Source organism: Bos javanicus, chromosome 22 (genome assembly GCF_032452875.1).
Source record: "Bos javanicus breed banteng chromosome 22, ARS-OSU_banteng_1.0, whole genome shotgun sequence".
Classification (NCBI taxonomy): domain Eukaryota; kingdom Metazoa; phylum Chordata; class Mammalia; order Artiodactyla; family Bovidae; genus Bos; species Bos javanicus.
Window position 1 is genome coordinate 43,893,168 of NC_083889.1, and position 27,136 is coordinate 43,920,303.

At 38.8% G+C, this 27,136-nt stretch overlaps 2 protein-coding genes across 11 annotated transcripts in view; one reads left to right on the forward strand and one right to left on the reverse strand.

The window, feature by feature from the left end:
* APPL1 (adaptor protein, phosphotyrosine interacting with PH domain and leucine zipper 1) overlaps window positions 1–19,466 on the reverse strand; it is a 34,367-nt gene extending 14,901 nt beyond the window's left edge. Inside the window, exons 1-11 of the mRNA XM_061396590.1 lie at window positions 19,383–19,466; window positions 11,547–11,645; window positions 10,285–10,344; window positions 9,697–9,768; window positions 8,694–8,781; window positions 7,113–7,154; window positions 6,480–6,538; window positions 3,224–3,370; window positions 2,248–2,330; window positions 1,369–1,527; window positions 557–745 (exon numbers count right to left, since the gene is read on the reverse strand). Coding sequence (XP_061252574.1) covers window positions 557–745; window positions 1,369–1,527; window positions 2,248–2,330; window positions 3,224–3,370; window positions 6,480–6,538; window positions 7,113–7,154; window positions 8,694–8,781; window positions 9,697–9,768; window positions 10,285–10,344; window positions 11,547–11,645; window positions 19,383–19,436 — 1,052 coding nt within the window. The 5' untranslated portion in view covers window positions 19,437–19,466. The remainder of the gene's footprint in view (window positions 1–556; window positions 746–1,368; window positions 1,528–2,247; window positions 2,331–3,223; window positions 3,371–6,479; window positions 6,539–7,112; window positions 7,155–8,693; window positions 8,782–9,696; window positions 9,769–10,284; window positions 10,345–11,546; window positions 11,646–19,382) is intronic.
* The window catches only part of HESX1 (HESX homeobox 1), a 40,329-nt gene continuing 16,093 nt past the window's right edge, over window positions 2,901–27,136 (forward strand). For 2 of the 10 annotated variants that reach the window (XM_061396599.1, XM_061396601.1), the window contains exon 1: window positions 2,901–2,995. Coding sequence is in view for 3 of the 10 variants with exons in the window: in XM_061396594.1 (XP_061252578.1) it covers window positions 20,943–20,977; window positions 25,142–25,278 (172 nt within the window). In the remaining 7 variants the exon portion in view is untranslated. Of the gene's footprint in view, window positions 2,996–19,681; window positions 20,982–21,928; window positions 22,062–25,141; window positions 25,279–27,136 lie in introns of those variants that run through there. The other 8 variants (XM_061396597.1, XM_061396600.1, XM_061396602.1 and 5 more) reach the window with 6 other exon arrangements.

Sequence of the window (27,136 nt, forward strand, 5' to 3'; positions counted from 1 at the left end):
CCTAAATAATTAATATGATCAGAAATATATGATTAACAGTTTAAAATATTATTGTTAGCACCTACTACACACTGGGCACGTTACATATGTTAGATTTCTAGTCTTCATAACAATTTATAAAACAGAAATGAAGATCCTCCCTCCCCCCTTTTTACAAGTAGAAAAATGAAGCTTAGCGAGGTTAGGTAACTTGTCTAAGACTATAAAGTAGCTGGTGGATCCAGAATTCAAACTTTCTGACCCCATGTTGAAACTCTTTATACTAACTTGTGCTGCCTTCCCGACACCATGCTGGACTTTCACTGACCAATCTTTTAACGAGAAATCACACGTCTTTACCGCATAAACTTGCTTTGACAGCCTCAAAATATTAAGACATCATTTATGCAAGTCAAAAAGGAAAATTCAACTAATTTCTACAAAATTAAAAAAAATTATCCTAATACATAATAATTCTAAAACATCTACACAATGTCCAAATGCAAAGGAATTATCCTACATTTCAGTAGTTTAAGATATGACAGTTTTTTTTTTAATAGTAGAGAAATATACTAACTTTTTGCCATCAAAAGAAGTGATCTGAAAACAGTACCGCCTGTCTTCACAGTCCACAGCCATCACTGAGCAGTTGTCTATGTCCATGGCCAGGCCTCCTGCTACGTCCCCACGGGCCTGACTCATTAGGTTTCCACCCTGCGTGAAGTAAAACTGTCTGTCCCAGGTAGATGACACCAAGCCTGTTTTACTAAATGAAGAAAGTACATTTATTCTTTAATAACAAGCCAGGTAAAAAGGCACCAAGGTGCCTAAAAAACATAAACATCAGTTTTTCAGTCATAAATTCATATATGCTGACCCCCTTGCATGAGTGTGCATGTATATATTTCCAAAACAAGATTAGAAATGATCAAATTATAGCTATTATAATGATGCTCCATAAAATACTGTCCAACATTCATGGAAATAAATTCAAAAGAATTTATTTTACTTTGAGGGTTAACTTGCTTTATCCTTTCTTCTGGTAAAAACTAACATTTGACTTGATGGTGTGATTACATATATTTTAAATTATGATAATGATTATCATAACATTCACTTGTTATGCCATTTATTTAAACTCTAATTGGTTTCACTGTTTAAAATAATTCTAAATCATTTGATAAAAATCTAAATAGAATTTTACTTTTGAAAATTACTCATGTACCTAATTTGTCAAAAAGCTGACATAAATACTAATTCCATTTATTAGTAAAAAGATTCTACATTTAGTAAAATCAAAACAATTTGGAGATATCAATTATACATTATATTGACTTGCTATTGCCTTAACTGATACACAATATATGAAAACAACAATAGTTTTCTTACTTCCTAGCATTAAGGTACCCAGCCTTTCGGGTTAAGTTTCGATGAACAGGAAATTTTGTGGGATCTGGGTCAGGCACGTATAAGGGGTCACTGGCTACTTCCAAGTCCTCTATTGTCTGCTGCATGGTCTCTACATCACTGTCCATTTCCCTGCGAACACTAACAGAGAGAACAGATTATTTACTACCAACCACAACAAAGAACACCTCACCAATCTCATTTATCTGTATATTTGTTCTGTATGTTTTCCTAAAGAACAGCAGTAGCGTGGCTGATTAAAGTAGCATGCTTATAGCAGCTTTACATTTTGAAACTTTAGATATTTTGAAAACAATACCAAATTCCAAAGCTAGTGAATCCTCACCAAATGACTCACTTTGGAGGAATTTTCAAACTGCTCTGTCCTGTGCCTTTAAACAGTAATCATTTTCATCTCTCTCCATATCACAGTTTAACCACATGACTGCTAGGATTTTGAAGCTGATTAGAACTGCTTTTTCTCTCTTTAAACTTTCATGGCTTGGAAAAGCAAGATTTATTTAATAATCTCCCATCCATACTCTACAATTCAGGTAACTGTGAAGATAATTCACTTATGGATAATTACTATTAGGTGCCTATTATATTCAGACACAAAACATAGTTTCAAATCAATAAGAATACCATCCGATTTGACACTGTTATGAAATTCAGAGTTCAAATGCTGTGGAAAAGATGGTGAGAAAACCAAGAAGCATCCACAAGCCACTCAAGAAACACTCCCATGGCAGGGAAAACAGCCCATCTGAAATTAAGTGCTAAATATTTTTAGATTATGGTATTTAGCTGTTAGCTTATTCTCATAACTTCATTTTCAGTTTTAAGGAAGAAAATACTTACTTCTGTACACTTGTTCCAATATTAGTTAAGAATTCTTCCAGTTGGTCATTGAGATTTTCAGAACCCATCTTAAAGAAACTTATCTGGAGCAAGAGGGTGTGGGAGTGGGAAGGTTAACAACAGAAACACACACACACAAACAAAATACTTAGAGTGAATCATATACACAATCGCCAAGATACATAGGTAAGAAAAAAGCGCTATTCCCATTTGTGTAAAAATAGGTTGCAGTTTACAGTGATTTTTACTGAGCATAGAGTCACTGAAGAGACTACACTTAAATTTCACCATGCATCCTCTTATACAGTAACACATACATATGGTAAGTTTTTAAAATCAGAAAAGGTATTTTCAAACATTTCAAGTAAGTCACACAGATAAACTATTTCATGTTTACTACAAAGGTAAGTAGGTTTTATATCAGAGGAATAATAAGCACTCATTTTCAAAGGAATATTGAAATTTCATAAACTCTTCCTTTTAGGGCACTGCCATTTTGTCTTATGTTACTCAAACTTAATTTTCTAGCCTCCTTCCTGATGTACCACTCTTGGAATACTTAGGAGTTTATCCAGTTTAACTCAGGAGGTATGCAAGGAACATGAGACAAACTCAAGCATGTCCATTCTCTTTCAGATTTATTATAAAACAAGAGTGACTGGAAGCTTGAGCAATAGGAGTAGCTCCGGAGTTCCTTTAGCTTTCTGTTCCCTGTCCTCAGCTGAGATGGACAAGGTCTAAATCCAAGGTAAGTGTGTTTAATTTACCCTAAAATATCTGAAATCTTCATTTGCAAAGAAAACCCTTCTAACTTCCTTAAGCTAGCACACTGACGACATTTTTAAAAATGCTTTAAAAACAGACAAAAATGAGTATTCTGACCTTAGTTTGTAATATCTTTACATTTAACATAAAAATCAAAATTAAAAGAAAGTTCTTAGGACAGTTACAAACCAAAACACAGTACATTATTCACCTGAGCTTGCATATACCCAAGTAGAGGTTCCAACAATGCTATTTTCTTTTTGTACTGAAGAGTATTTAACGCACAAAAGTAATGCATCATGGTCTGATGTTGTTTTTTTCTGGAAGTGTAGACATCTTCTGTTACTTCATACTTCACCTTTGAGTGAAAAGATTAAAAATACAATTATTTATTTGATTTTAAGTTACCTTTAGTGGTGGCCAAGGGGAAGAGACTATCCAAGGAAAAAAGTGCATTGCCAGCAATTGTACATAGCTTTCTTATTTTCTGAGATAAAAATCCGGCAGAATATTGGATAAGATAGTTTTCCTGTTTTACTATCAACCATTTTCTTTTTAAAATGCACATTAAAAGCAGAATTCTGCAAATAACTGAGAATGGTATAGTGACTGAACTAAAGCCTGGAGGAAAAGCAAACAACAGTCTGGGTTTAGCTTAGCCATTAATCTTTGACCTTTTTGAGTTCACAGCATACCATTCTCCTCCTAGTTCTCTGGTTCTCTCCCTACTGTGCCTCTTTTCTTATATTTGTTTTCCTTCACCCACACTTAAACCATGTCCCTTGTTGTACTCAGATGACAAATACTCATTGAGCACCTGTTTCATAATACATTCTGTCTCTTCTCTTTTCCTGCTTTCCTTAGAATACCAAATCAAGTACCAAGAATATTCCAATACACCAATGACTCCCCAGCTTTTATCTCCTGCCCCTCATTCTCTCAGTTGTCAGACGAAGCAGATCTCCCGGGGGGTTCTTTATGTGTGTGTGTGCTAAAAACGTATACAACTGAAGACAGTATGCTCCCTATAAAACTTGCTCCTCTACTTAGCTCTCTTAATTTTTCCTGGATCCATCCCATCATCCAAGAATTTTAGGACTCATTTTTCGTTCCTCCTCCTACCATAAGTCTTGTCAATTCTACTTACGAAGTATCTCTGAAAAGTATTCCTTCCTCTCCACTTTCAATAGCAACCTTATCTGAAGCTCTTCTAATACCTTTGCAAACTATTCCAGTACCTTTTCATTGGATTCCCTCTAGCTTTGTCCCCTTCATATTTCCATTAGTATTTTTTAAGTCAATTGCATGCTGTTACTCATTCGTTTAAAATCCTTTGGTGGCTGCCTACTCTAGATAACACATATTTCAGTCATTAACATAGTAACCTGGCCCCAAACTACTTTCTTGCCATTTAGTCATACTTCCTCCCAGTACAGCCTGTACTCCAGATGCACTGAAATGATTACCTTTCCATTCTCATAATTATTGCAAGAAATAATAATAATTGCTAGAAGTCAGGTAATCTGTATGCATTCTCTTTCATCTTCACCACTACTGAGTTTTTTGAGAGAGAAATTTTGAAACCGGTCCCGCATTGTAGGCAGATGCTTTACTGTCTGAGCCACCAGGGAAGTCCAACCAGTGCATGCCCTCAGGCAAATAGGCCACAGAGCTGAGATTAGTCCCCAAGCAGTGTGACTCCAGAGCCAGTGCTCGTTACTTTTACACTCTCCAGGCTCTACCATGTGCTTCTGCAGAGGCTGTTTTTCTTCCAGAAATGCCCTCTCCCATAACCCCAAACCACTGATATCTGCTCATCTTCAGTGCAAATGGCACCTCCTGAAAGTATAACCTTTCCCAACTTACCAATCAAAAGATATGCTGCCCTGTCTGTGCTCTCCCAGCATTTTGTTAAGACTTCTTTACTGCACTTAACTACGTGTTGATCCCTGTATTCTGGCAGCTGCTCTAGCCACCTGCATCTGCTAGTGGGGGCACAGTGACCACTTGTGGGAATCCACAGTTGTGTATGATTGACAGCGTAGCAGCCACTGTGACACAGAAAGGGGGTAGTTCTCTCACAAAATCAGTACACAGGCTTGCTTTCTTTGACTACTCAATTTGGTGCAGATATTAATAAAATATGTACATTTTAAGATCTACATTTGTTTGTTATTTTGACACAAAGAAGTAATTAAAGACTCTGAGGATGAATTTTATTTTACATTGCCTCTAGCTTCACACAGGAAGCCTTTAATAAGTGTGGATTATACACTCACTGAAGACAGAAGTGGAGCCTGTTCACACTGTTTCCCCATAGTCACTAATATGTAGTAGGTGCTCAACAAATTTTTCAAGTAAATTAGTGGAAATATTTTTTAAAAATTGCCTGTAACAGCCAGAGGCAATGTAAAATAAAATTCATCTTCAGAGTCTTTAATTACTTCTTTGTGTCAAAATAACAAACAAATGTAGATCTTAAAATGTACATATTTTATTAATATCTGCACCAAATTGAGTAGTCAAAGAAAGCAAGCCTGTGTACTGATTTTGTGAGAGAACTACCCCCTTTCTGTGTCACAGTGGCTGCTACGCTGTCAATCATACACAACTGTGGATTCCCACAAGTGGTCACTGTGCCCCCACCAGCAGATGCAGGTGCGGCTGCAGATACAATTCCCAGGCGCACAGAGACGACCTCACTCACAAATACCTAGTGGAGGCCTACTCATCCATCCATCCATCCATCCACACGTAACATACACATTCTCTGTAAAGGAGGAGGTCCTCATGGCAGAATTTCATTCAGTTAAGTATGTAACAGTTCAAGGTTTCCACCACAGTATCTCAGAACACACTTTTGAATACATATATGTAACAAAACAAATGCAATGTGATCAAAATACAAAGAGAAAGGGGGCGATGTTTCACCTGGGCATCAATTATACTTTTGGAATAGTTATGTTTACTTATTAAATTCTATCAACAGAAAAACATTTTGTTTAAAAAGACAACTATTAATTATCTGATAATTAACAGTTAACTGCTACTGCGAAGTCACTTCAGTTGTGTCTAACAGTTAACAGAAAGGCTCTAAAATAACTGCAGGAAAGAATAAACTAAGGGTAATACAGCAAAATGCACGAAGTTACTGTTGGCAACCATTTTTAAACTGGAAAAAGTAGACCATCTAATGAAACAGTTGTTAATTAGGATTTGTTGTTGTTGTTTAGTTACTAAGTTGTGTCTAACTCTTTGTGACCCCATGGACTGTAGCCCACTAGGCTCCTCTGTCCATGGGATTTCCCAGGCAAGAATAACAGAGTAGGTTGCCATTTCCTTTTCAGGGGATCTTTCTGACCCAGTGATTGAACCCACATCTCCTGCACTGGCATACAGGTTCTTAACCACTGAGCCACCAGGGAAGCCCGTTAACTGTGATACTGAAGGAGGAATATGTACCAAACCTTGTCATTTTCTCTCTTTTTGGACAATCTGCTATATCTGTTAATTGCAGCATCATGATCTGGAAAACAGAAATGACTATTAACAACAATGCAATAATACTTTGCAAAACTTGTAAGTGCTCTAATGGGTTTCACATGTGCATCTTTCAACAGATATACTGAAGCAAAATAAGAATTCTCTACTATGTGATCAATGAACCCTTATGTTCCTCACAGCCACACAAAAACACCCTAAAGTATGTTTCTATTTATTAAATTGGTAAAAACATTTAATTTCAAGGAAACAGTAGTCTACTAAAAGTTTTTTTAAAGTATTTTTAGTACAAAAACAGCAAATACTCATTAAAGAAAATGTGAAATATACAGGAAAATAAGGAAGGAAAAATATATACCACCTTCTCAGGTACCATAATGGTAACAAACCACAAGATTTAACTTCCTTTAAAATTTTTCTTCTAGGACAAACAGTGCAACTTAAATAACAATAGATTTAAATAATATTCACTTAAGTTTTTAATTAGATTCATTTCTCTTCGATTATTACATAAAATCTAGCTACAGGTTTGTGTTGATAAAGAAATGCATCATTTGCATCATTGTAAGAAATAACTGTACAAAGTAATCAGAGCTTACCATTACTAGCAATCTGAAACACTTCCTTTAATGTCAATATTTCTGGAAAAGTTCAAGAATAATTTAAGTTTAGCATATTTATGAAGTATCTTAAATTATGTTTAGAAATTTAAGCTACAATTAAAACTCCAAGTAATATTTCAAACTTCAACGTTTAAAGTGAAAAAGTTACTGTGTTTCAACTAGCCCTAGGGAACATTTACTTTCATTAGCAACTGTTACACCACCAGAATGGAGAAGGCGATGGCACCCCACTCCAGTACTCTTGCCTGGAAAATGGGCTGCCGTCTATGGGCTCACACAGTCGGACACTACTGAAGTGACTTAGCAGCACACCACCAGAAACTGTACTTGCCACAAATTATAATATGACAGAAAAATAAATTTTAAAACTACTGCAAATTCTCAAATATACAAATATCCTGATTTAGTACCAGAATCCAACTTACTGATCTTCTGATATTGACTCTAATAAGTTCAAATGCTGAATGAGAAACATTTTATTGACAAGATTTTGATATTCAGTCCCCTTAGACTGAGAAAAGAGGTCTTGTTTCTTGATCTTGGAAAAAATTATTCTTGAAGATTACCAAGACATTTTAATTCCATCTCTAAAATACATCTGTTTTTATTGCATGTATCATTAAATACTTTATCATCACTGATACATTAGCTCAATATTTTTATTCTATCTATGTATTGTGTAGATAAGTCTGTATGACTGTCTGAGATTGTAAATTGTAAGAAAGCAAAGCTAAGTCTATAAAGCTCTCATTTTATCACCTGATAATATGCAATGGGGGAAAAAAAAAACCCACCACAAGGTACTGAGACATGAGGTGTTAGACGGGCCAGCCCCCATACCTCCCATCACTCCAACCCACCCACATAGCTCATCTCCTATGCCACTGTCCCAGCAGAGGCCTTGGTCACATCTAACTGCACTCTCTCAACTTCTGGGTCCATTCTCCTAGCATCAAATCCATCCTCCAAAAACAGTTAGAATAGGTCCACTTCTTAAAGACCTCCATTGTCTTCTCTTTACTTATAAGCTCAAGTCCAGCATCTTTGGCATGATCTGATCTATTTCTAGAGGTATCTCCCACCATGCCTCAACACATCCAACACTGCAGCCACTATGAATTTCTCAAAGCAAGCCATGTATTTCTACAACCTGTAACTTTGTGCTTTCTGGCCCCTCTCATCAAACAATGACTCTCTTCTCTTGGCAAATTCTTCTTCATTGTTCAATGCTCATGTCACATCTGTGGTGAAGCCTTCCTGATACCCTCCTCTGAGCCAGCCTTCACTGCACCATGCTCATCCCAAATTACAAGAGACAGAGTACCATAATTATGTTTACCCATCTCCTTCTCTGAGCTTTTTCAAGGGAAGTGGCATCTTAGTCATATCAGTACTCCTCAGCTTAACATCTATCAGGAGCCCCTATAAATGTTTAACAACTGAAGTAAAGGTGACACTTGCTACAGTCAGAAATGGGTAAGGTGTACAGTGATATACATTTTATAAGCAGTGATCTTCTGACAGCTAATGAAAGTAATCATAAGCTTAGTTCAATACCTTTCAGATCTCTTTCTTTAAACTGGGTAATGGGGAACATCATGGCATCAGCAAGCTGTGTTGAAAGTACCGCGTGACAAGAGCTAAGCTGATAAAAGAAAGATCAAAAAACCCAAATAACTAAAAAGAGACAATCAACCAGCATTATGGAAATTACAAAAAATCTAGTAAGAAGGTATTGATACAGGGACTTCTATGGCATCCAGCAGTTTAGAGTCTGCACTTCCACTACAGGGGTCGGTCGCAGGTTTGATACCTGGTTGGGGAACTAAGATCTCACTTGCTCTGTAGTGGAAGCATAGTTTAAAAAAAAAAAAAAAAAGATGTTGATAACATTTACATAAGGGAACACTAACATCACATAATTCTGTGACAGTCAAAAAAATTCCATTTAAAACTCTCAGAAGAAAACGTGATAATCTTGGATTTAGCGATGGTTACTAAGATATGACACAAAAGCACAAGCAAAGCAAAGAAAAGAGAAACTGGACTTCATCAGAATTAACTTTTATGCATCAAAGGATACGATCAAGAACACAAAAAAACAACCCGCAGAATAGCAGCAAATATTTACCAGTCACATATCTGATAAGGAACATGTATTCTTTAGAATGAGGAACTCCTAAATATAGTACTAAAACAAAACCCAAGTAAAAAACAGGCAGGGAATTCCCTGGCAGTCCTGTGATTAGTTAACAGCTTAACTCCTCTCTCCCTGCCTACATCAAACAACACAATGAAAGGCTGAATGTTACATGAGAGTAAAGAGAGCACAATTACACACTTATTCCTTGAAAACAATTTGTTTTAATCAGACATATAAAGTGTTATTTTTATAAGACAGTCACCAAGATTTGGAAACAAGGTCCTTCTTTAAATAGTAATCTTTTATAGTTGAGATTTACTCATAAAAATCATAATAAAAGTTCCCAATAAACGCTAAACAACTTGACTAACTTAATTATAAGATCACTTATCCAAGCAAAATAAAGTAAGCATTTACCTCATCTATAACTTTTGAAAATTGCTGCAAAGTAGAACTCATAACTTCATCATCACCCCCCAGTGGAAAACGCTGAAAAGTGAGAAACAGAGATGAAGTAAAGGTCCAATGCTCTATGTCTTTTGTGAGTGGCATTATAATTTTCATTTTTAAATAACTTCAGAAAACTTCACAAATTTTGAATAAGCTCTAAAAACACCATTTTTATAAAATAGTGTAATTCATAGAATTAGTACACATTAATTGTCTGCTAAGTAACCAATCAACATGATATACAGGAATGCACACCACACTAGGAATTCAGAGATTTAAAATTAGCTCCAGTTCCTCTGCTAACCAGCTGTGTAACCTTGAGCAAGCCTCAGTTTCTTCATTTGAAAAAAGAGGCAAATCAGATGACCTCTGTCTCTAACATAAAGTCATTAAAATTAGACATAAGTGCATAATAGAATTTCAATGGCGTATCAAAATTACCTTCTATGAGTTCTAAAATGCTTAGAATTACTGAAAAGAAATTCTGTTTATCTATATAGATACTGTATCACTACACATTTTAAATCATATTTTTAAAACTTCCATATACGGTACCTGTTTTTCATATTCTTTTAAAAGTTTTGAAGTCAGGTGTGTTGCTGCACTTAATTCATTCTGGAAAAGATGAACATTCAAATTAACACAATAGTACAGACAAAGGAAAAAACTTTAATTGAAGATACCTACGCCACTTTTATTCATCACTTAAATACTGTACAACATGTTCCCTTAAATCACTGGAAAGGGAACTACAACTAAAGCACTTTAAAAGGAGACTCAAACCATGAACAGACACCATCAAGGAATTTAGCAGTGTTTCAGACGTGTGCTTTTTCTTTTCAGCTAATAAAAACTAATAGTTAAAGCTAGAAGTAAGCTGTATATAAGGTTATTCAGCAAAATCTTAAGACAGTCTACAGTGTTGACTGATTATCCCTGTTCTCTACATGCTGATAATAAGCCATGAAGCATTTAATAACATACAACCAAAATGTGGTCGACCTAGTCATATAGTACAGCAACACAGCCATATGAAGGTAATACTTTTTTTTAAAGACTTTTTTCAGTGATGAGTATAATGACAAATGTAGTTTTTCTTTTATACATTATGTAGTCAGAAATCAAATTCTTGAGAGACCTATCACTAAGCAAAATAAATAACTATCACAGTAACTTTAAAGTACCTAATGAATATTTGAGTTCAGAAAGAAGAGAAATTAAGGAGGAAAAAAAAGAAACTGGTGCTCTTAATTAATCCCAAAGAGAGTTTATCATAGGACCAAGGTTGCTGTTAAAAGTTTATAATTAAGGTGCCTAAACACAGGCTCAAAGCTTTTGTCTGTTCAACTAAAAAATCTGGTTGCCTCCTTTTAAAATTCATCTTCTGATACCTGGGAGCTATATCTCATCTTTATTACCTTCTAACTAGATAGAGGCTAGCTACTTTCAAGCCCTCTGCTCAAAAAGGGGAAGTATCCCATAAGATTAAAAACATGATTAGAGAAAATACTGGTGACAATATGGGGTTTTCAGTCAAATCTTAGGCAAAGATCACTATCAATGAGTTTCGCTAAGAAAGTCCTTACTGTGTTTGGGGAAGAAGAGCAGATGATTCATCACTTTTGTAGTGCTACAAACTATACACCAGTAATGGAAATGTGAGCTCTGTAATACAAAATACTTAATCTTCATTCATCTATTCAACTCTGCAACACAGACAGGGCTAAACACCAGTAAATAAGAGACATACTATTTCTGTCCCCATGGGCTTAAAGATTCATTTTATAAATGCACTGAGTCAGCCTTTAGTTCTTTACCTGTGCATCATAAATCCGACGCATAGCCTGATACAACTGGTTCATATAGTTGGAAATAGCTGTGGCATCTTCTTCAAATACACCCAGTAAAGACCTTGTCTGTATAAAATAAAAGCAGTAAGTTTGTGTTAACCATTATATAAATCAAGTGGAAATCTTTTTTTTTCCCCCCTAAAGGAAGGAAAAATCATAGGATACTAGAACTCTTTAACAGTTCTGAGTTTTAATCTATTTTCTCTCTTTTGATAGAAATGCCAAGATGTCAGAGTTCTTTATTCTCAATTCTACTTCATTAAAACAGAGCGATTTTCCAACTATGTCACACAAACCTCAGAAGGAGCAACAAAGGTATATTTTTATGAATTAGAAAGTCTGCAATTAAACTAAGACAAAATCTACAGACTCAGATAAGAGTAAATTAACATTACTGCATGTATAAATATTTTAAATATCTCTTCTCAGGATAATTTAGTATGATTATTTCTCTTTTTCCAGTCTCTTCTAGTTCTACTGATATCAAACCCCTCCCCACTGCAATCCAAAATCACACCACAGTGCCCCTTTCCATCCCCAACATGGCCTATAAAATGCTAACAAGATTTTTTCTGAGTGCAGACTTTGGGGTTACTTTTTCTTCTTCTTTATACATTTCTATATTGTTAGGCTTTTCTTTCTTTTTTTTTTTTTTTGCACAATGAGCATGGGCATGTAAAAATTACCTGCACTTTCAGAGTAAAAACTTGTCAGTCAGTAAATGTTAAGACTGTTAGAGATAAGGAAACAGCATATTAAGGTAAACTATGATCACTTTTTTATATCCCATAGGCAGGCGAAGAATTAAATTTCAACAATTATTGAGTTAATTACATCTTAAAATCTAAAAAGCAACTTTGTACTTTTATTGTCAGTCAGTTCAGTCGCTCAGTCCTGTTCAACACTTTGCGACCCCATGGACTGCAGCACGCCAGGCTTTCCTGTCTATCACCAACTTCCGGAACTTGCCCAAACTCATGTCCATGCAGTTGGTGATACCATCCAACCATCTGATCCTCTGTCGTCCCCTTCTCCTCCTGCCTTCAATCTTTCCCAGCATCAGGGTCTACTTTTATTGTACAATTAGCTAATTTAAACCTTAGCCTTAGAAATTGATTCTTAAAAATCAACTTCTTCCTTAGCTTCCTATTTTCAGAAACAGCAGCTAAGACACTATGATTTAAAAAAAAAGGCAGCACAAAATCATGCCAGTATATGAATCCAGTTTATCTCAGTCCTGTACTTCCCAATGCCCCAGAGATTTAAAAATGAAAACAACTTATACGCTCTGAAAAGAAACCAAAGTATGCCTCAGAGATTTAAATCTAACAGAATTTTTTTTTTTTAGCTCTAGTGCCCTACTCCTATTCCCCAAGCGTTATTTTAATATGTAAAAAAGAAAACGTTATGAAATCTTGTTTAGGTAGTTCCATTCTGAAGAAGAATCTGCCACTTAGGTTTTTCTTTTTATCTTCAAAAATGATCATTCTAATTCAAGGAATAAAACATTATGCAAAAACATGTAGTAAACTTAAAAGATGTTCTTAGCCTCAAACAGGGTTGAAACAATGTCCCTGTGTTTTTAAGTTCATAATATCAAGTTCAAAATTGTATAATGACTGTTTAAAGTTAGCAGCTTACACAAATGCAATCAGTATGGTACCATTTCATAGAATCTATGCTGACATCCACTATGAGCTGCACCAGCTTTATGGTGGCTCAGACAGTAAAGAACCCGCCTTCAATGCAGGAGATCCAGGTTCGATCCCTAGGTCGCGAAGATCCCCTGAAGTAGGAAATGGCAACCTACGCCAGTATTCTTGCCCGGAGAGCTCCATGGACAGAGGAGCCCGATGGGCCACAGTCCATGGGGTGGACATGACTGAGCAACTAAGCATGCGTGTATAACAAACAAAATAATGCTGGCAATTAAGCTATGAATTGAGATTTTCTTATGTTTTGAAGTTTTTACTTTATATTCATGGGAACAGATCTTTGGCAGAATTTTATATATAACTCTCATATAAACACAAAAAAAAGAAAACACAAATTGCCTAAATTAATACAACTCTAAAATTTCAACTTTTTTGTTTTTGGCTGCACCATGCTGCATGTTTTTCCCCTGACCAGGAACTGAACCTGCGCTCCCTGCATTGAAAGTACAGAGTCTTAACCACTGGACCACCAGGGAAGTCCCTATAATTTCAACTCTTGTATTTTTTTGACATAAGAGTCATCACTAGCCATGGTTTCACATCCAGTATTATTCTGTGCCACAAGCAGGTGACAAATATTTCTTAGAAGCGCTCCACTTTTATCTCCAGTATTTTCTTTCAAACTATTGATATCCAGTCAGCAAGTTTTGATGGCAACACTTGCTTCATTTTTCCAGCTGTCAAAGAAATATTTTCAGACAAAAAACAAGACTGATAATCCTTCAAGTGGTTGTTAAATTGATTTGTTGGCTGAACACTGAAAAGTTGCACTTGGTGCAGCCATGTCACTGGGAGAAATAACCAAGTGTGTACATTTGCAGGCAATTTACAAGGAAAACAACATCAAGTATAAGAGGCATCTCAATATAAGAGATACCAAAATGTGAATCAAAAAAAGTACGCCTCATAATCTATGAGTATTTCACATTATGCCAAAGAGAAAAGCCTTCATTTGGGACTAGAGTTTGTCTTCCCAGTTCTAGCTTGGATGAATCATTGATATTTATCTACACATAAAATCAATTATTTTTTAAAGATCATATCTGTTCTTACTAAATAGAAAGTTTCTGACTTAAAAACAATATGTAAACATGGATAAGGTATCTAGTATAGGCTTCAGATTTCCTACTTCAACAAATGATATCTTTTGCAGAATGGTACAGTTTGAGCAAGATAAACCTAAAAATGTTTTTGTTCAATTATCTGGATTTGGACTTGCAAATATACCTCTATTTTAATACTTAGTTACTGTAAAGTAAAACTAAAAAGAGGGGCTTCCCAGGTGGTGCTAAGTGGTAAAGAACCCGCCTGCCAATGTAGGAGACATAAGAGACCAAAGTTTGATCCCTGTGTCGCTAAGAACCCCTAGGTGGCATGGCAGCCGACTCTAGAATTCTTGCCTGGAGAATCCATGCACAGAGAAGCCTGGCAGGCTACAGTCCATAGGGTCGTAAAGAGTTGGAGATGACTGAAGCAACTTAGCGCACACAACAAAACTAAAAATAATAACTATAATTCAGGGTAGTCCTTCACAACTTCCAAGTTCTATTTTATATAGCAGTTGGCAGGCCACATTTGATTATGATTAAATAATCTAAAAAATACATCTATATCAGGAGCTTTAAAAGTTTTCCTCCTTTCTATTATCATCTTCTTAGACTCTATGCTAGATAAATCCTGTAAAATGACATTGTATAGGAGACAGGGATCAAGACCATCCCCAAGAAAAAGAAATGCAAAAAAGCAAAATGGCTCTCTGACGAGGCCTTACAAATAGCTGTGAAAAGAAGAGAAGAGAAAAGCAAAGGAGAAAAGGAAAGATATACCCATTTGAATGCAGAGTTCTAAAGAACAGCAAGGAGAGATAAGAAAGCCTTCCTCAGTGATCAGTGCAAAGAAATAGAGGAAAACAATAGAATGGGAAAGACTAAAGATTTCTTCAAGAAAATTAGAGATACCAAGAGAACATTTCATGCAAAGATGGGCTCAATAAAGGACAGAAATGGGATGGACCTAACAGAAGCTTCCCTGGTGGTTCAGATGGTAAAGCGTCTGTCTACAATGTGGGAGACCTGGGTTCGAGCCCTGGGTTGGGAAGATCCCCTGGAGAAGGAAATGGCAATCCACTCCAGTACGATTGCCTGGAAAATCCCATGGACAGAGGAGCCTGGTAGGCTACAGTCTATGGGACTGCAAGCAGTCGGACACGATTGAGCGACTTCACTTTCACTTTGACTTAACAGAAGCAGAAGATATTAAGAAGAGGTAGCAAGAATACACAGAACTGTACAAAAAGATCTTCACGACCCAGATAATCACGATGGTGTGATCACTCATCTAGAACCAGACATCCTGGAATGTGAAGTCAAATGTGCCTTAGGAAGCATCATTATGAACAGAGCTAGTGGAGGTGATGGAATTCCAGGTGAGCTATTTCAAATCCTGAAAGATGATGCTGTGAAAGTGCTGCACTCAATATGCCAGCAAATTTGGAAAACTCAGCCTGGAAAAGGTCAGTTTTCATTCCAGTCCCAAAGAAAGGCAATGCCAAAGAATGCTCAAACTACTGAACAATTGCATTCATTTCACACACTACCAAAGTAATGCTCAAAATTCTCCAAGCCAGGCTTCAACAGTACATGAACTGTGAACTTCCAGATGTTCAAACTGGATTTAGAAAAGGCAGAGGAACCAGAGATCAAATTGCCAACATCCACTGGATCATCGAAAAAGCAAGAGAGTTCCAGAAAAACATCCATTTCTGCTTTACTGACTATGCCAAAGCCTTTGACTGTATGGATCACAATAAATTGTGGAAAATTCTGAAAGAGATAGGAATACCAGACCACCTGACCTGCCTCTTGAGAAACCTGCATACAGGTTAGGAAGCAAGTTAGAACTGGACATGGAACAACAGACTGGTTCCAAATTAGGAAAGGAGTACGTCAAGGCTGTATATTGTCACCCCGCTTATTTAACTTATCTGCAGAGTACATCAAGAGAAACACTGGGCTGGAGGAAGCACAAGCTGGAATCAAGATTGTTGGGAGAAATATCAATAACCTCAGATATGCAGATGACACCACCCTTATGGCAGAAAGTGAAGAAGAACTTCAAGAAAGAGCCTCTTGATGAAAGTGAAAGAAGAGAGTGAAAAAGTTGGCTTAAAGCTCAACATTCAGAAAACGAAGATCATGGCATCTGGTCCCATCACTTCATGGGAAATAGATGGGGAAACAGTGGAAAACTTTATTTTTCTGGGCTCCAAAATCACTGCAGATGGTGACTGCAGCCATGAAATTAAGACACTTACTCCTTGGAAGGAAAGTTATGACCAACCTAAACAGCATTTTAAAAAGCAGAGACATTACTTTGCAAACAAAGTTTCATCTAGTCAAGGCTATGGTTTTTCCAGTAGTCATGTATGGATGTGAGAGTTGGACTTTACTGAGCACCGAAGAATTGATGCTTTTGAACTGTGGTGTTGGAGAAGACTCTTGAGAGTCCCTTGGACTGCAAGGAGAGCCAACCAATCCACCCTAAAGGAGATCAGTCCTGGGTGTTCATTGGAAGGACTGATGCTGAAGCTGAAACTCTAATGCTTTGGCCACCTGATGTGGAGAGCTGCCTCACTTGAAAAGATCCTGATGCTGGGAAAGACTGAAGGCGGGAGGAGAAGGAGATGACATAAAATGAGATGGTTGGATGGCATCACTGACTCAATAGACATGAATTTGAGTAAACTCTGGGAGTTGGCGATGGGCAGGGAGGCCTGGTGTGCTGTGGTTCATGGGGTCGCAAAGAGTTGGACATGACTGAGCGACTGACCTGAACTGATGCTAGATAAACAGTCCAGATAAGAACAAAAATTTATGTCCCAAAGCATTAATCTCAGCTTTCTATATAAAACTACAAAAGTCCAACAATAGGACAACCATATTAAGTCAGTGAAGGAAACACGCAACCTTTGAGTTGTTTATTCAGTATGTAATAATGTGTGAAGATACTTAAGTTATCATGTGTAGTTAAAGCCAAATAAAAATCATTATGCACAATATAATCTCAATCACATTAAAAGGTGTAAGAGAAAGGAAAAAAACCTACAAAAAAGAAAGCAAACTATTAACAGAGTTTGCTCCCGAGTGCTGGACAGGTAACTCTGTGCTTTCTGTACCTTTAATTTTTCTGAAGCAAACAACTATTATTTTTATAATCAAGTACAAAGATTAAAACTTTCACTATCTATAACAGCTGAAATTCAGAGAGTTAAGTGACTTGCCATAAAGTAGAAGGTACCAACTGGCAGTAAAGACTAAAACCCTTATATCCTAAATCCCAAATCCAGGGCTTTCATTCTTGCCACAAGTTTTCCCCTAGAATTGCTTCCCTATGTTTTCCCTTTCTAAATCCCAGTTGTCCCAATTAACTTTCCCAAATAAATATTAACTAGTTCAGATTTATTACTTCTAGAAATTGAAAGACTATCAATGTGGCTATTTCATTAAAAATTAATACTAATATAGCACATGCTTGTAAAAAACAGAAAATACAAAAAACTAATGCTCAAGTTGTAAACTTACTGTGTGAAAAACTCAAGAAATTAGATAAATTAACAGATTATACCCTCCTCATAAGTCATGGCTAAGGGCACTGTGTAACCCATTCTGAGCAGTCTTTATGAGCAGCTATAAAAGCCAGGCTAGGTAAGAGAAAAAAGGTAAGGCAGGCTGTTGAGTCTTATAAAAAAGTAAAATGACTAACTGTACCTGACCAATACATTCCACAAAATTTTTGCTAAACATCTGAAACAAATGTAGCTTATAACTTTATACTACAGAAGTCATTAAATATTTGAACTGGCTATTATTCTGGCAGTCAAAATAAGCCAAGAAGTCGGTCTCTCTTTGTGTCAGTATAGGCTGATAAGAGTACATTACCGGGCCTGTGAAGATAACTTTCAGCGTGAAAAAAAGCCCAATCAATTCTACAATCAGAGCCCAACTCCAACTTGGCAGTCAAAACTGGCACCATATCCATGGCAGACAAGTCATACAGGAAAGTGGGATCTAGCCTCTCCCTCCTGTTCTTCTGGAGTCATATTAAACCATTAGGACACATGAAATATGTGCAACTGTAGTTCTAAATGAACATTTCAGACAACTGTCTTCATTCTAAGTGGTAGCCCAACAGCAACATTGTCTCGAATCCCTTATTGTGTAAGAAGACAGGCCCAGGGATGAAGTTTCTCAGCCCAAGTTCCAGCCCCTACCAGCATGTTTTTTTTTAACATAGCTGATTTCATTCTTCAGTACTGAAAACATAAGTCCCTGTTACGTCTTCCTTTCTTAAGGAAGAGACTATCTTAAGCCAGAGCAACCACACCAGCATCATCCCCAATGCACAAAACAAGGGGCTTTTATTTTGATGAGTTTACTAGAGCCAAGTCTGCAACCCGGGCGCAGCAGTCGTGGAGCCGCAAAGGCGCCGTCCACCTCTCGGCATGCACGGCCCGAGTGACAGCGACTGCACTCAGGGTCACGACACTCGGCCGGGAGGCTCCAGGATCAGTGACGGACTTCGCCGAGGGATTTCCGCACGGGCTAACCGACAGACTTTCAGTATTCCCCCCCTCCCCCCAAATTGTCCATTTCCTTCCCTAGCTTGATCAGAAATCATTAAGTCTACAGGGTCTTTTCTCCTCCTGCATTTCCTCCGAAGAGGTTTTCGAAAAGAAAATTCCAGGATCTGGATTTATCACCTCACATCACGGCAATTAAAAAGCATCTTTTGTCAAATACAAGGGAGCCCCGCGCGCGTAGCGACCGCCGGGCCCATCAGCCACGGCGGCGGCGGTTCGGTCGCCGCCCTCCGACTCCCAGACCCCGAGCGCGGCTCTCGGCCCAGCGACGCAGGCCCACGCGGGCCTCGGGAGGGCGGCCCGGCCTCGGCAGCTCCGGGCGCCGCCCGCGACAGGCAGGGATACTGGGGGGCGGCGCCCACCTGGGCCAGGGCGGGCACCTGCGGCCGCGGCGGCGCCAGGCCTGGAGTCGGCCAGCCCCGCTCCTTCCCTCGCCTCCCGCCGCCTAACCTGTGGGCTGTCCTCCAGCGTCTCCTCGATGGGCAGCTTGTCGATCCCCGGCATCGTGGCAAACGGAGGGCGGCGGCAAGAGACGAGGCGGCCGCCCACAGCTCCCCGCACCCGCCCGCCTGCAGCAGCTGACCCCGACCCGCCCTCTCTCGCTGGCTCCGCCGCCCTCGCCGGGCGCCGAGCGGCCGGCGCGGGAAATCCCGCCCCGCCGGCCTGCCTGCTCCGCCTCTCTGCGCGCTCATTGGCTCACGACGACGCCCGTCAGCGCAGCGGGGCTGTCCCGGAGGTTCCTTCGCTGCCCCCGGCTCCGCTGAGAGGTAGGGACTTGGAGAAGGCGAAGGCGAAGGCGTCTAAGGCGGCCTTCTTTGCGCACCTCAACACCTACCCTTCGCGAGCGGTTGGCTATAAATCGTAGGGGACCGTCTTACCTCAGCAAAGCGTGCGTCTCCTGGAACCAGAGCTTCGAGTGAGGACCGTTCTGGGGAAATTGGGACGGTTTTACTTCTCCCTCAACATTTTTCGTCAGAGACCACGAAAGAGGCCTCTCTGCAGGCGCCTTTAGTTTCCTCAGATTATAACCTTCCCAACTGCCCGCAGCGTCCAGTCTCCCCTCTCCAGCAAAATGGTGCTGGCTAACTCAGATGTCTGCGAGATTAGTTGTGTTGTTAACTTGGCTTTCTGGTAAATTCGTGGATAGTAGACTCGAAAAGATTTTTTTCTAAGCATTTAGGTATCAATATATTCATTAAAAAACCCGACTTTGCTGCCAATTCATCAGTTCTTAGCTTGAGAGACTGACATGCCACAATTCACACTTCCGTATTTCTTATTAATCATAAGTGAAAATATCTTTTTAAAGTCAGGGTACACTGATTTATTATGTTAGTAACTGATTGGCATTTCTGTTAAAGTTTTGGAAGAATATTTAAATAGCTTCTTCAGCATCTAACTTTTTTTTAATAAGAGAAAGTGAGCTCTACTTCTAGAATTTGATCTGGATTAGAACTCCTGTCTCTTTTGTCCATCTTTGTGTCCTTATACAGAGAAAATGGCAGAATTACTAGTGTCTTCTAAATACCTAGCCATTAATCCCACTAGTCCATCCCATTTTCATTCAAGAAATATAAGAAATGCCGAATAAAGACTATTAGTTGCCCAGTTCCACAGATAAATTGGAATGAATCCAGGTACGGTGGAACAAATCCAAATACAATAACTGGAATGGAAGTTACTTACTTTAAACTAAAATACTAGATTTTCCCAAGATCTCGTAAAGGAAAAATCAAATTTTAAAAGTTTTCCCAAGTAGACTTGGAATGTAGTTTCACGGGATTATTCATAGCTTTCAATAACTTTCAGTAAGAGCTCTCCCCTTAAATTGTTTATCAGCGAGTCACCCTGTATATGAGATCTTTAGTTTCTGAAAGGTAGTTTGGAATCAGTTCCTACAGTGTTACTGGTTGCCAGCTGCTTGAATGTACCCGGCATCAGCATGGTACAGATCTCAGCAACACAACTCTGGCCTTGGACATTTCTTGTCTACTCTGTCAGCACAATGGCATGCAACCTGACTCTGAATTAAGAAGACTTTCACAGTAAGTGACATTCTTGGTTGAACTGTGATTAGATTGTAAGTGAAGGAAAAGAAAGTTGGTGACAATTGGTAAGAATCAGGAGTAAGTGACAAATGAAAACAAAGTGTAAGAAAGAAGAGTAATTATATGGTGTAACTGAAGTTTGGCCTGTTAACTTGGCCAAACTAAATAATTCCAATGAAAAATTATCTTAGGTATCTGAATTACCTGGGTAGGGTATTATCATCAAGTTAAATGGTTTCTTTTTTTGTATGTTCCATGCTTCTAAACTGTATTTTTGTAAAGGGTTCTCAAGAGGCTATTATCAGAGAGGGGCAAGGAATTCTTCCTGGGTTCAACTGATTAAAAAACAAACAAAAACAAGTTGACTATCCAGTTGTGTGGAGAGGCAGTTCAGTCAAATTATAAAACTAGAAAGATTCTTAAAAGGCTTTCTACTTGGATTCTGTAGCTTTAAGCTACTGTTCAGTCTGCTCATCCAGAAAAATAATTGTATTTCCTATTTTAAAACACGCCTAAAGTTGCAAGATTGCAGTTTCCTTTGATAGCTAGTATAAGTTTAATCAGCCTAAGTTCTGTACAGTTGATCAAACTCGATTTCTTTTATAGAGGAAATGAGGCTTGTTCAGAGTATGCCTCAGGGGTTCCTAGAGACTCACGTGTGGGTAGCACAGTAAAAAAAAAAACTTTGGCCAGCTAGTTAATTTTATGGAAGGTGAGGCAGGATTAAATGACATCCACCAAAGAATTCACTGAGACGTTTCACACATATAATTTACAACAAAAAGGTGTACAGTTTGTTAAGTAGATTTGTTAATTATTAGTCTCTGAAAATTATTATAATTAGGTTTTTACATGATACTTCTTGAAGTTCTGGTCTGTGGTATTATAGGAAAGGATCCAATAACCAAAATGACACTGGTGTTTTATTTTTTTAAATGATCCCCCTAGGTTAGTGGTGACCAAACTTAGGCACACATAAAAGTCATCTGGGGGAGGTTGTTAGAATACAGATTATACTATCTTCAAACCCAGCAGAAGAGTCTGATGCCATTGGTCAGAGGTAGAGCTGGGAATCTTGCAGGTGAGTCCAAAGCAGCTCATCCTCAAACTGCATGTTGAAAATCTCTCTGCAGAATGGAAGATAACCATTTCCCTTACCCAAATAACTGTGTGTTTTAGACTATTAAAGAGTCAAGTAAACATTTAGGAAAGAGTCTTTAGTTCCAGCTGAAGGTGGTGAGAGGGACACCATTTCCAGAATCATCTAGAGAGCTTGGGAATCCTACTTCTTAAAAATATCCCCTGAAAGACTCCATCAATCTCAAATTCTGGCGTAATTCATACTCCTTTCAAGAGCATAATGTATACTTCAAATAATTCTAGATGTTACCTAATAAATCACTCCTTAATGAGGCTCACTTTAACAGATAATCCAGGTTTTTTTCTTACGTCTAACTGAGTTGAACAAAATTCAAGAGTATATTAATTGGTAACTGGGGATCCTGAGTCACTTCCATCTACTCTAAAACATTTGAACCAGTGGTAGAGGTGGGAAAAGCTTTGGGCAGTTGGGAGTAGAATAAAATGTTCTGAGGATGTGTTGCAAAAAGAGGTAGGTGGGCAACCAGGACTATCAGATTCTTCATTGTGCCAGTGCAAGCCACCCTCTGGCCTATCTTAATATTAATACTATTGTTGTTTTTGCTGTTTGCCACAGCATCCTTAGATTGTATATATATGGCTAAAGCATAAATCCTTAAAAAGGCAAATTCTATAGCTTCTGCTTCTTGACTCTGAAAAGAATGAAACTTTATTTCTAGGATAATTGTATATGGCTGTTTCTTTTATGGTCACCTTGATTCATTTTTGGAAGATGAGGACATTGTAAACCAATTTTTTTGACCAATCTGAGAACCTTGAAACCAAGCAGCATTATTCCTGTTTCTTTGGGAAGGTGAATAAAAACATGAGCATGAGCTCATGGACATGGACTGTGGAGCCAACCTAGCTGACTTGGAATCTTAGCTTCAGTCTTTACTAGTTTTGTGACTTTAGGAAAGTTTCTTAATTTCTCTGTGTCTCCATTTTTTCATCTAAAAAGTGGGGCTTAATGTAGATAAATGTCCTTTATCGAGCAGAAGATATTAAGAAGAGGTAGCAAGAATACACAGAACTGTACAAAACAGATCTTCACGACCCAGATAATCACGATGGTGTGATCACTGACCTAGAGCCAGACATCCTGGAATGTGAAGTCAAGTGGGCCTTAGAAAGCATCACTATGAACAAAGCTAGTGGAGGTGATGGAATTCCAGGTGAGCTATTTCAAATCCTGAAAGATGATGCTGTGAAAGTGCTGCACTCAATATGCCAGCAAATTTGGAAAATTCAGCAGTGGCCACAGGACTGGAAAAGGTCAGTTTTCGTTCCAGTCCTAAAGAAAGGCAGTGCCAAAGAATGCTCAAACTACCGCACAATTGCACTCATCTCACACGCTAGTAAAGTAATGCTCAAAATTCTCCAAGCCAGCCTTCAGCAATATGTGAACTGTGAACTTCCAGATGTTGAAGCTGGTTTTCGAAAAGGCAGAGGAACCAGAGATCAAATTGCCAACATCTGCTGGATCATGGAAAAAGCAAGAGAGTTCCAGAGAAACATCCATTTCTGCTTTACTGACTATGCCAAAGCCTTTGACTGTGTGGATCACAATACACAGTGGAAAATTCTGAAAGAGATGGGAATACCAGACCACCTGACCTGCCTCTTGAGAAACCTATATGCAGGTCAGGAAGCAACAGATAGAACTGGACATGGAACAACAGACTGGTTCCAAACAGGAAAAGGAGTACGTCAAGGCTGTATATCGTCACCCTGATTATTTAACTTATATGCAGAGTACATCATGAGAAACGCTGGATTGGAAGAAGCACAAGCTGGAATCAAGATTGCCGGGAAAAATATCAATAACCTCAGATATGCAGATGATACCACCCTTATGGCAGAAAGTGAAGAGGAACTAAAGAGCCTCTTGATGAAAGTAAAAGTGGAGAGTGAAAAAGTTGGCTTAAAGCTCAACATTCAGAAAACAAAGATCATGGCATCTGGTCCCATCACTTCATGGGAAATAGATGGGGAAACAGTGGAAACAGTGTCACACTTTATTTTTTTGGGCTCCAAAATCACTACAGATGGTGACTGCAGCCATGAAATTAAAAGACGCTTACTCCTTGGAAGGAAAGTTATGACCAACCTAGATAGCATATTGAAAAGCAGAGACATTACTTTGCCAACAAAGGTCCGTCTAGTCAAGGCTATGGTTTTTCCTGTGGTCATGTATGGATGTGAGAGTTGGACTGTGAAGAAAGCTGAGCACCGAAGAACTGATGCTTTTGAAGTGTGGTGTTGGAGAAGACTCTTGAGAGTCCCTTGGACTGCAAGGAGATCCAACCAGTCCATTCTGAAGGAGATCAGCCCTGGGATTTCTTTGGAGGGAATGATGCTAAAGCTGAAACTACAGTACTTTGGCCACCTTATGTGAAGAGTTGACTCATTGGAAAAGACTCTGATGCTAGGAGGGATTGGGGGCAGGAGGAGAAGGGGACGACAGAGGATGAGATGGCTGGATGGCATCACTGACTTGATGGACGTGAGTCTGAGTGAACTCTGGGAGTTGGTGATGGACAGGGAGGCCTGGCATGCTGCGATTCACGGGGTCGCAAAGAGTCGGACATGACTGAGCGACTGAACTGAACTGAACTGAATGTAGAGAACCTACATGGTAGAGTCCGGAAGATGTTTAATGAGTTTTCAGGATAGTGCTGGGCACAATAATTTTTCAGTAAAAATAAGCTAAGTATTCTTTTCATTTTAAATGTTTTAATGCTTTTAAAGCAGCTTTCATTTTCTTCATTTCCCCCTCTTTATCATAACTAAAGAAATCATTATTTTCTAAATCAGAAGACTCTCCTCATTGTTGTAGATAATTTGGATAGTATTTTAAATAATATAACCATTATCCTTGCTAGTGTTTTACCACTTTGATTTAGAGACTTTTGCAGCCAAAAAAATATATATATATTAATATATATTGTGTTATTCTGGAGAAACGGTGTAGGTACAAAGCCAGCAAGGCTTTGTTTTTTGGTCTTTGTTTTTTGGCAGTGGGGAGAGGGGAGATTCCCAAAGCTTAAAAGACACAGACCTACATGACATTACTACTCCCCAGAAGTTCTCGGGAGCAATAGGCAAGTCATTGGAAAAGAGATTGCTGTTAGAGAAGCCAATAAATCCCATGACTGGTAAAGTATTGAAATCATTTTACTTTTTGTTTTTTAACTTTTTATAGTACTACAGAGGGCAGTAAAAAGAGTTACTGAGAATTGAGTATACCAGTACTGTTCATAGATCAGTTGGTAAAGAATCTGTCTGCAATGCAGGGGATCTGGGTTCGATTCCTGAGTTGGGAAGATCCCCTGGAGAAGGAAATGGCAACCCACTCCAGTACTCTTGCCTGGAGAATCCCATGGACAGAGGAGCCTGGCGGGCTACTGACCGTGGGGTCACAAGAGTCAGACGCGACTTAGCGACTAAACCACCACCAGTGTAGTTAAGTCTCACAGTAAATCAGCACGTCCTTCCAAAAACACTAGGTGGTGCCCTAAATTTAGTTTTGGGATTTTAAGCTGCCTCAGGAGCCCTGGGATTTCTTTGGAAGGAATGATGCTAAAGCTGAAACTCCAGTACTTTGGCCACCTCATGCGAAGAGTTGACTCATTGGAAAAGACTCTGATGCTGGGAGGGATTGGGGGCAGGAGGAGGAGGGGACAACAGAGGATGAGATGGCTGGATGGCATCACTGACTCGATGGACATGAGTCTGGGTGAACTCCGGGAGTTGGTGATGGACAGGGAGGCCTGGCTTGCTGCGATTCATGGGGTCGCAAAGAGTCGGACACGACTGAGTGACTGATCTGATCTGAATGAACAAAATGTTAAAAATCTCTGCCCTTGTGGAGCTACAGTTTAGTGGCAATGGTAGGAAAAAAGACAATGAAATATAAACATAATATGCAGTATAAGAAATAAAGTATATTAGAAAGTGGGGAGTGCTATGGAAAACAGGGAAAATGAGGTGAAGAGCAGTTGCAATTTTAAATAAGCTTGTCAGAGTGGAGTTCATTGAAAAGGTGACATCTGAACAAAAATGTGAAGGAGTCACTGGAGTGAGCAATGAGTACATCTGAGAAAAAAGTGTTTCAGGAAGAGAAACAGCCAGGGTAGAGGCCCTATGCCCTAAGGCAGGAGTGGCCTTTCTATTTGAAGGATTGCATAGAGATCAGAGTGGCAGGAAAGGGGCGAGCCAGGGTGGAGGAATCTGTTGGGGAGGAGGAAGAGAAGATAAAATCATGTAAAGCCTAATGGCGTAAGTGAGGATTTTGACTTCTACCCTAATTTTGGATAAAAACACTTTTAATTGAGGTTATGATTTGAAACAAATACTAGAGAAGCTAAACTACTGATATGAGATATCATAAATTATACACAAATTAACATTGTCTTAAGTAAACTCAGTACTTTATGAAATATACTGATTTAAAGGAAAAATTATATGAGTGATTTAGCTAAGTCATGATCAAAATAATATAGGGGCAAAAATAATGTCTTAATAACAGAAGACAGTGAGTTCATGTAAAAACAAGTGTATGGTTTTTTCCTCTTCCCTTTCTAAATAATTCAGCCCTAAAGCCATTGTTTGCATGCCCAGTTGCCCAGTCACATCCAGCTCTTTGTGACCCCATGGTCTGTAGCCCACCAGGCTCCTCTGTCCATGGGATTGTCCAGGCAAGAATACTGGAGGGGATTGCCATTTCCTCCTCCAGGGGATCTTCCCAACCCGGGGATCGATCCTGTGTCTCCTATGTCTCCTGCATTGGCAGGCAGATTCTTTACCACTTTAGGGGCTTTAGGAAAGCCCTTAAAGCCGTTAGGTGGAACCAAATAAAGTAGGAATTTATGCAGGGTGGTGAGACACGGGGGCCCAGAATGAGGTGTTGGAGTCCAGCAAGCGGGGTAGGGCATCCTCACAAAGGAGCGCCCTGGTGTGCAGTGCCAGAGCCTGTTCAGGGCGTCAGGGCAAAAGATGGGCAAAAATGGCATT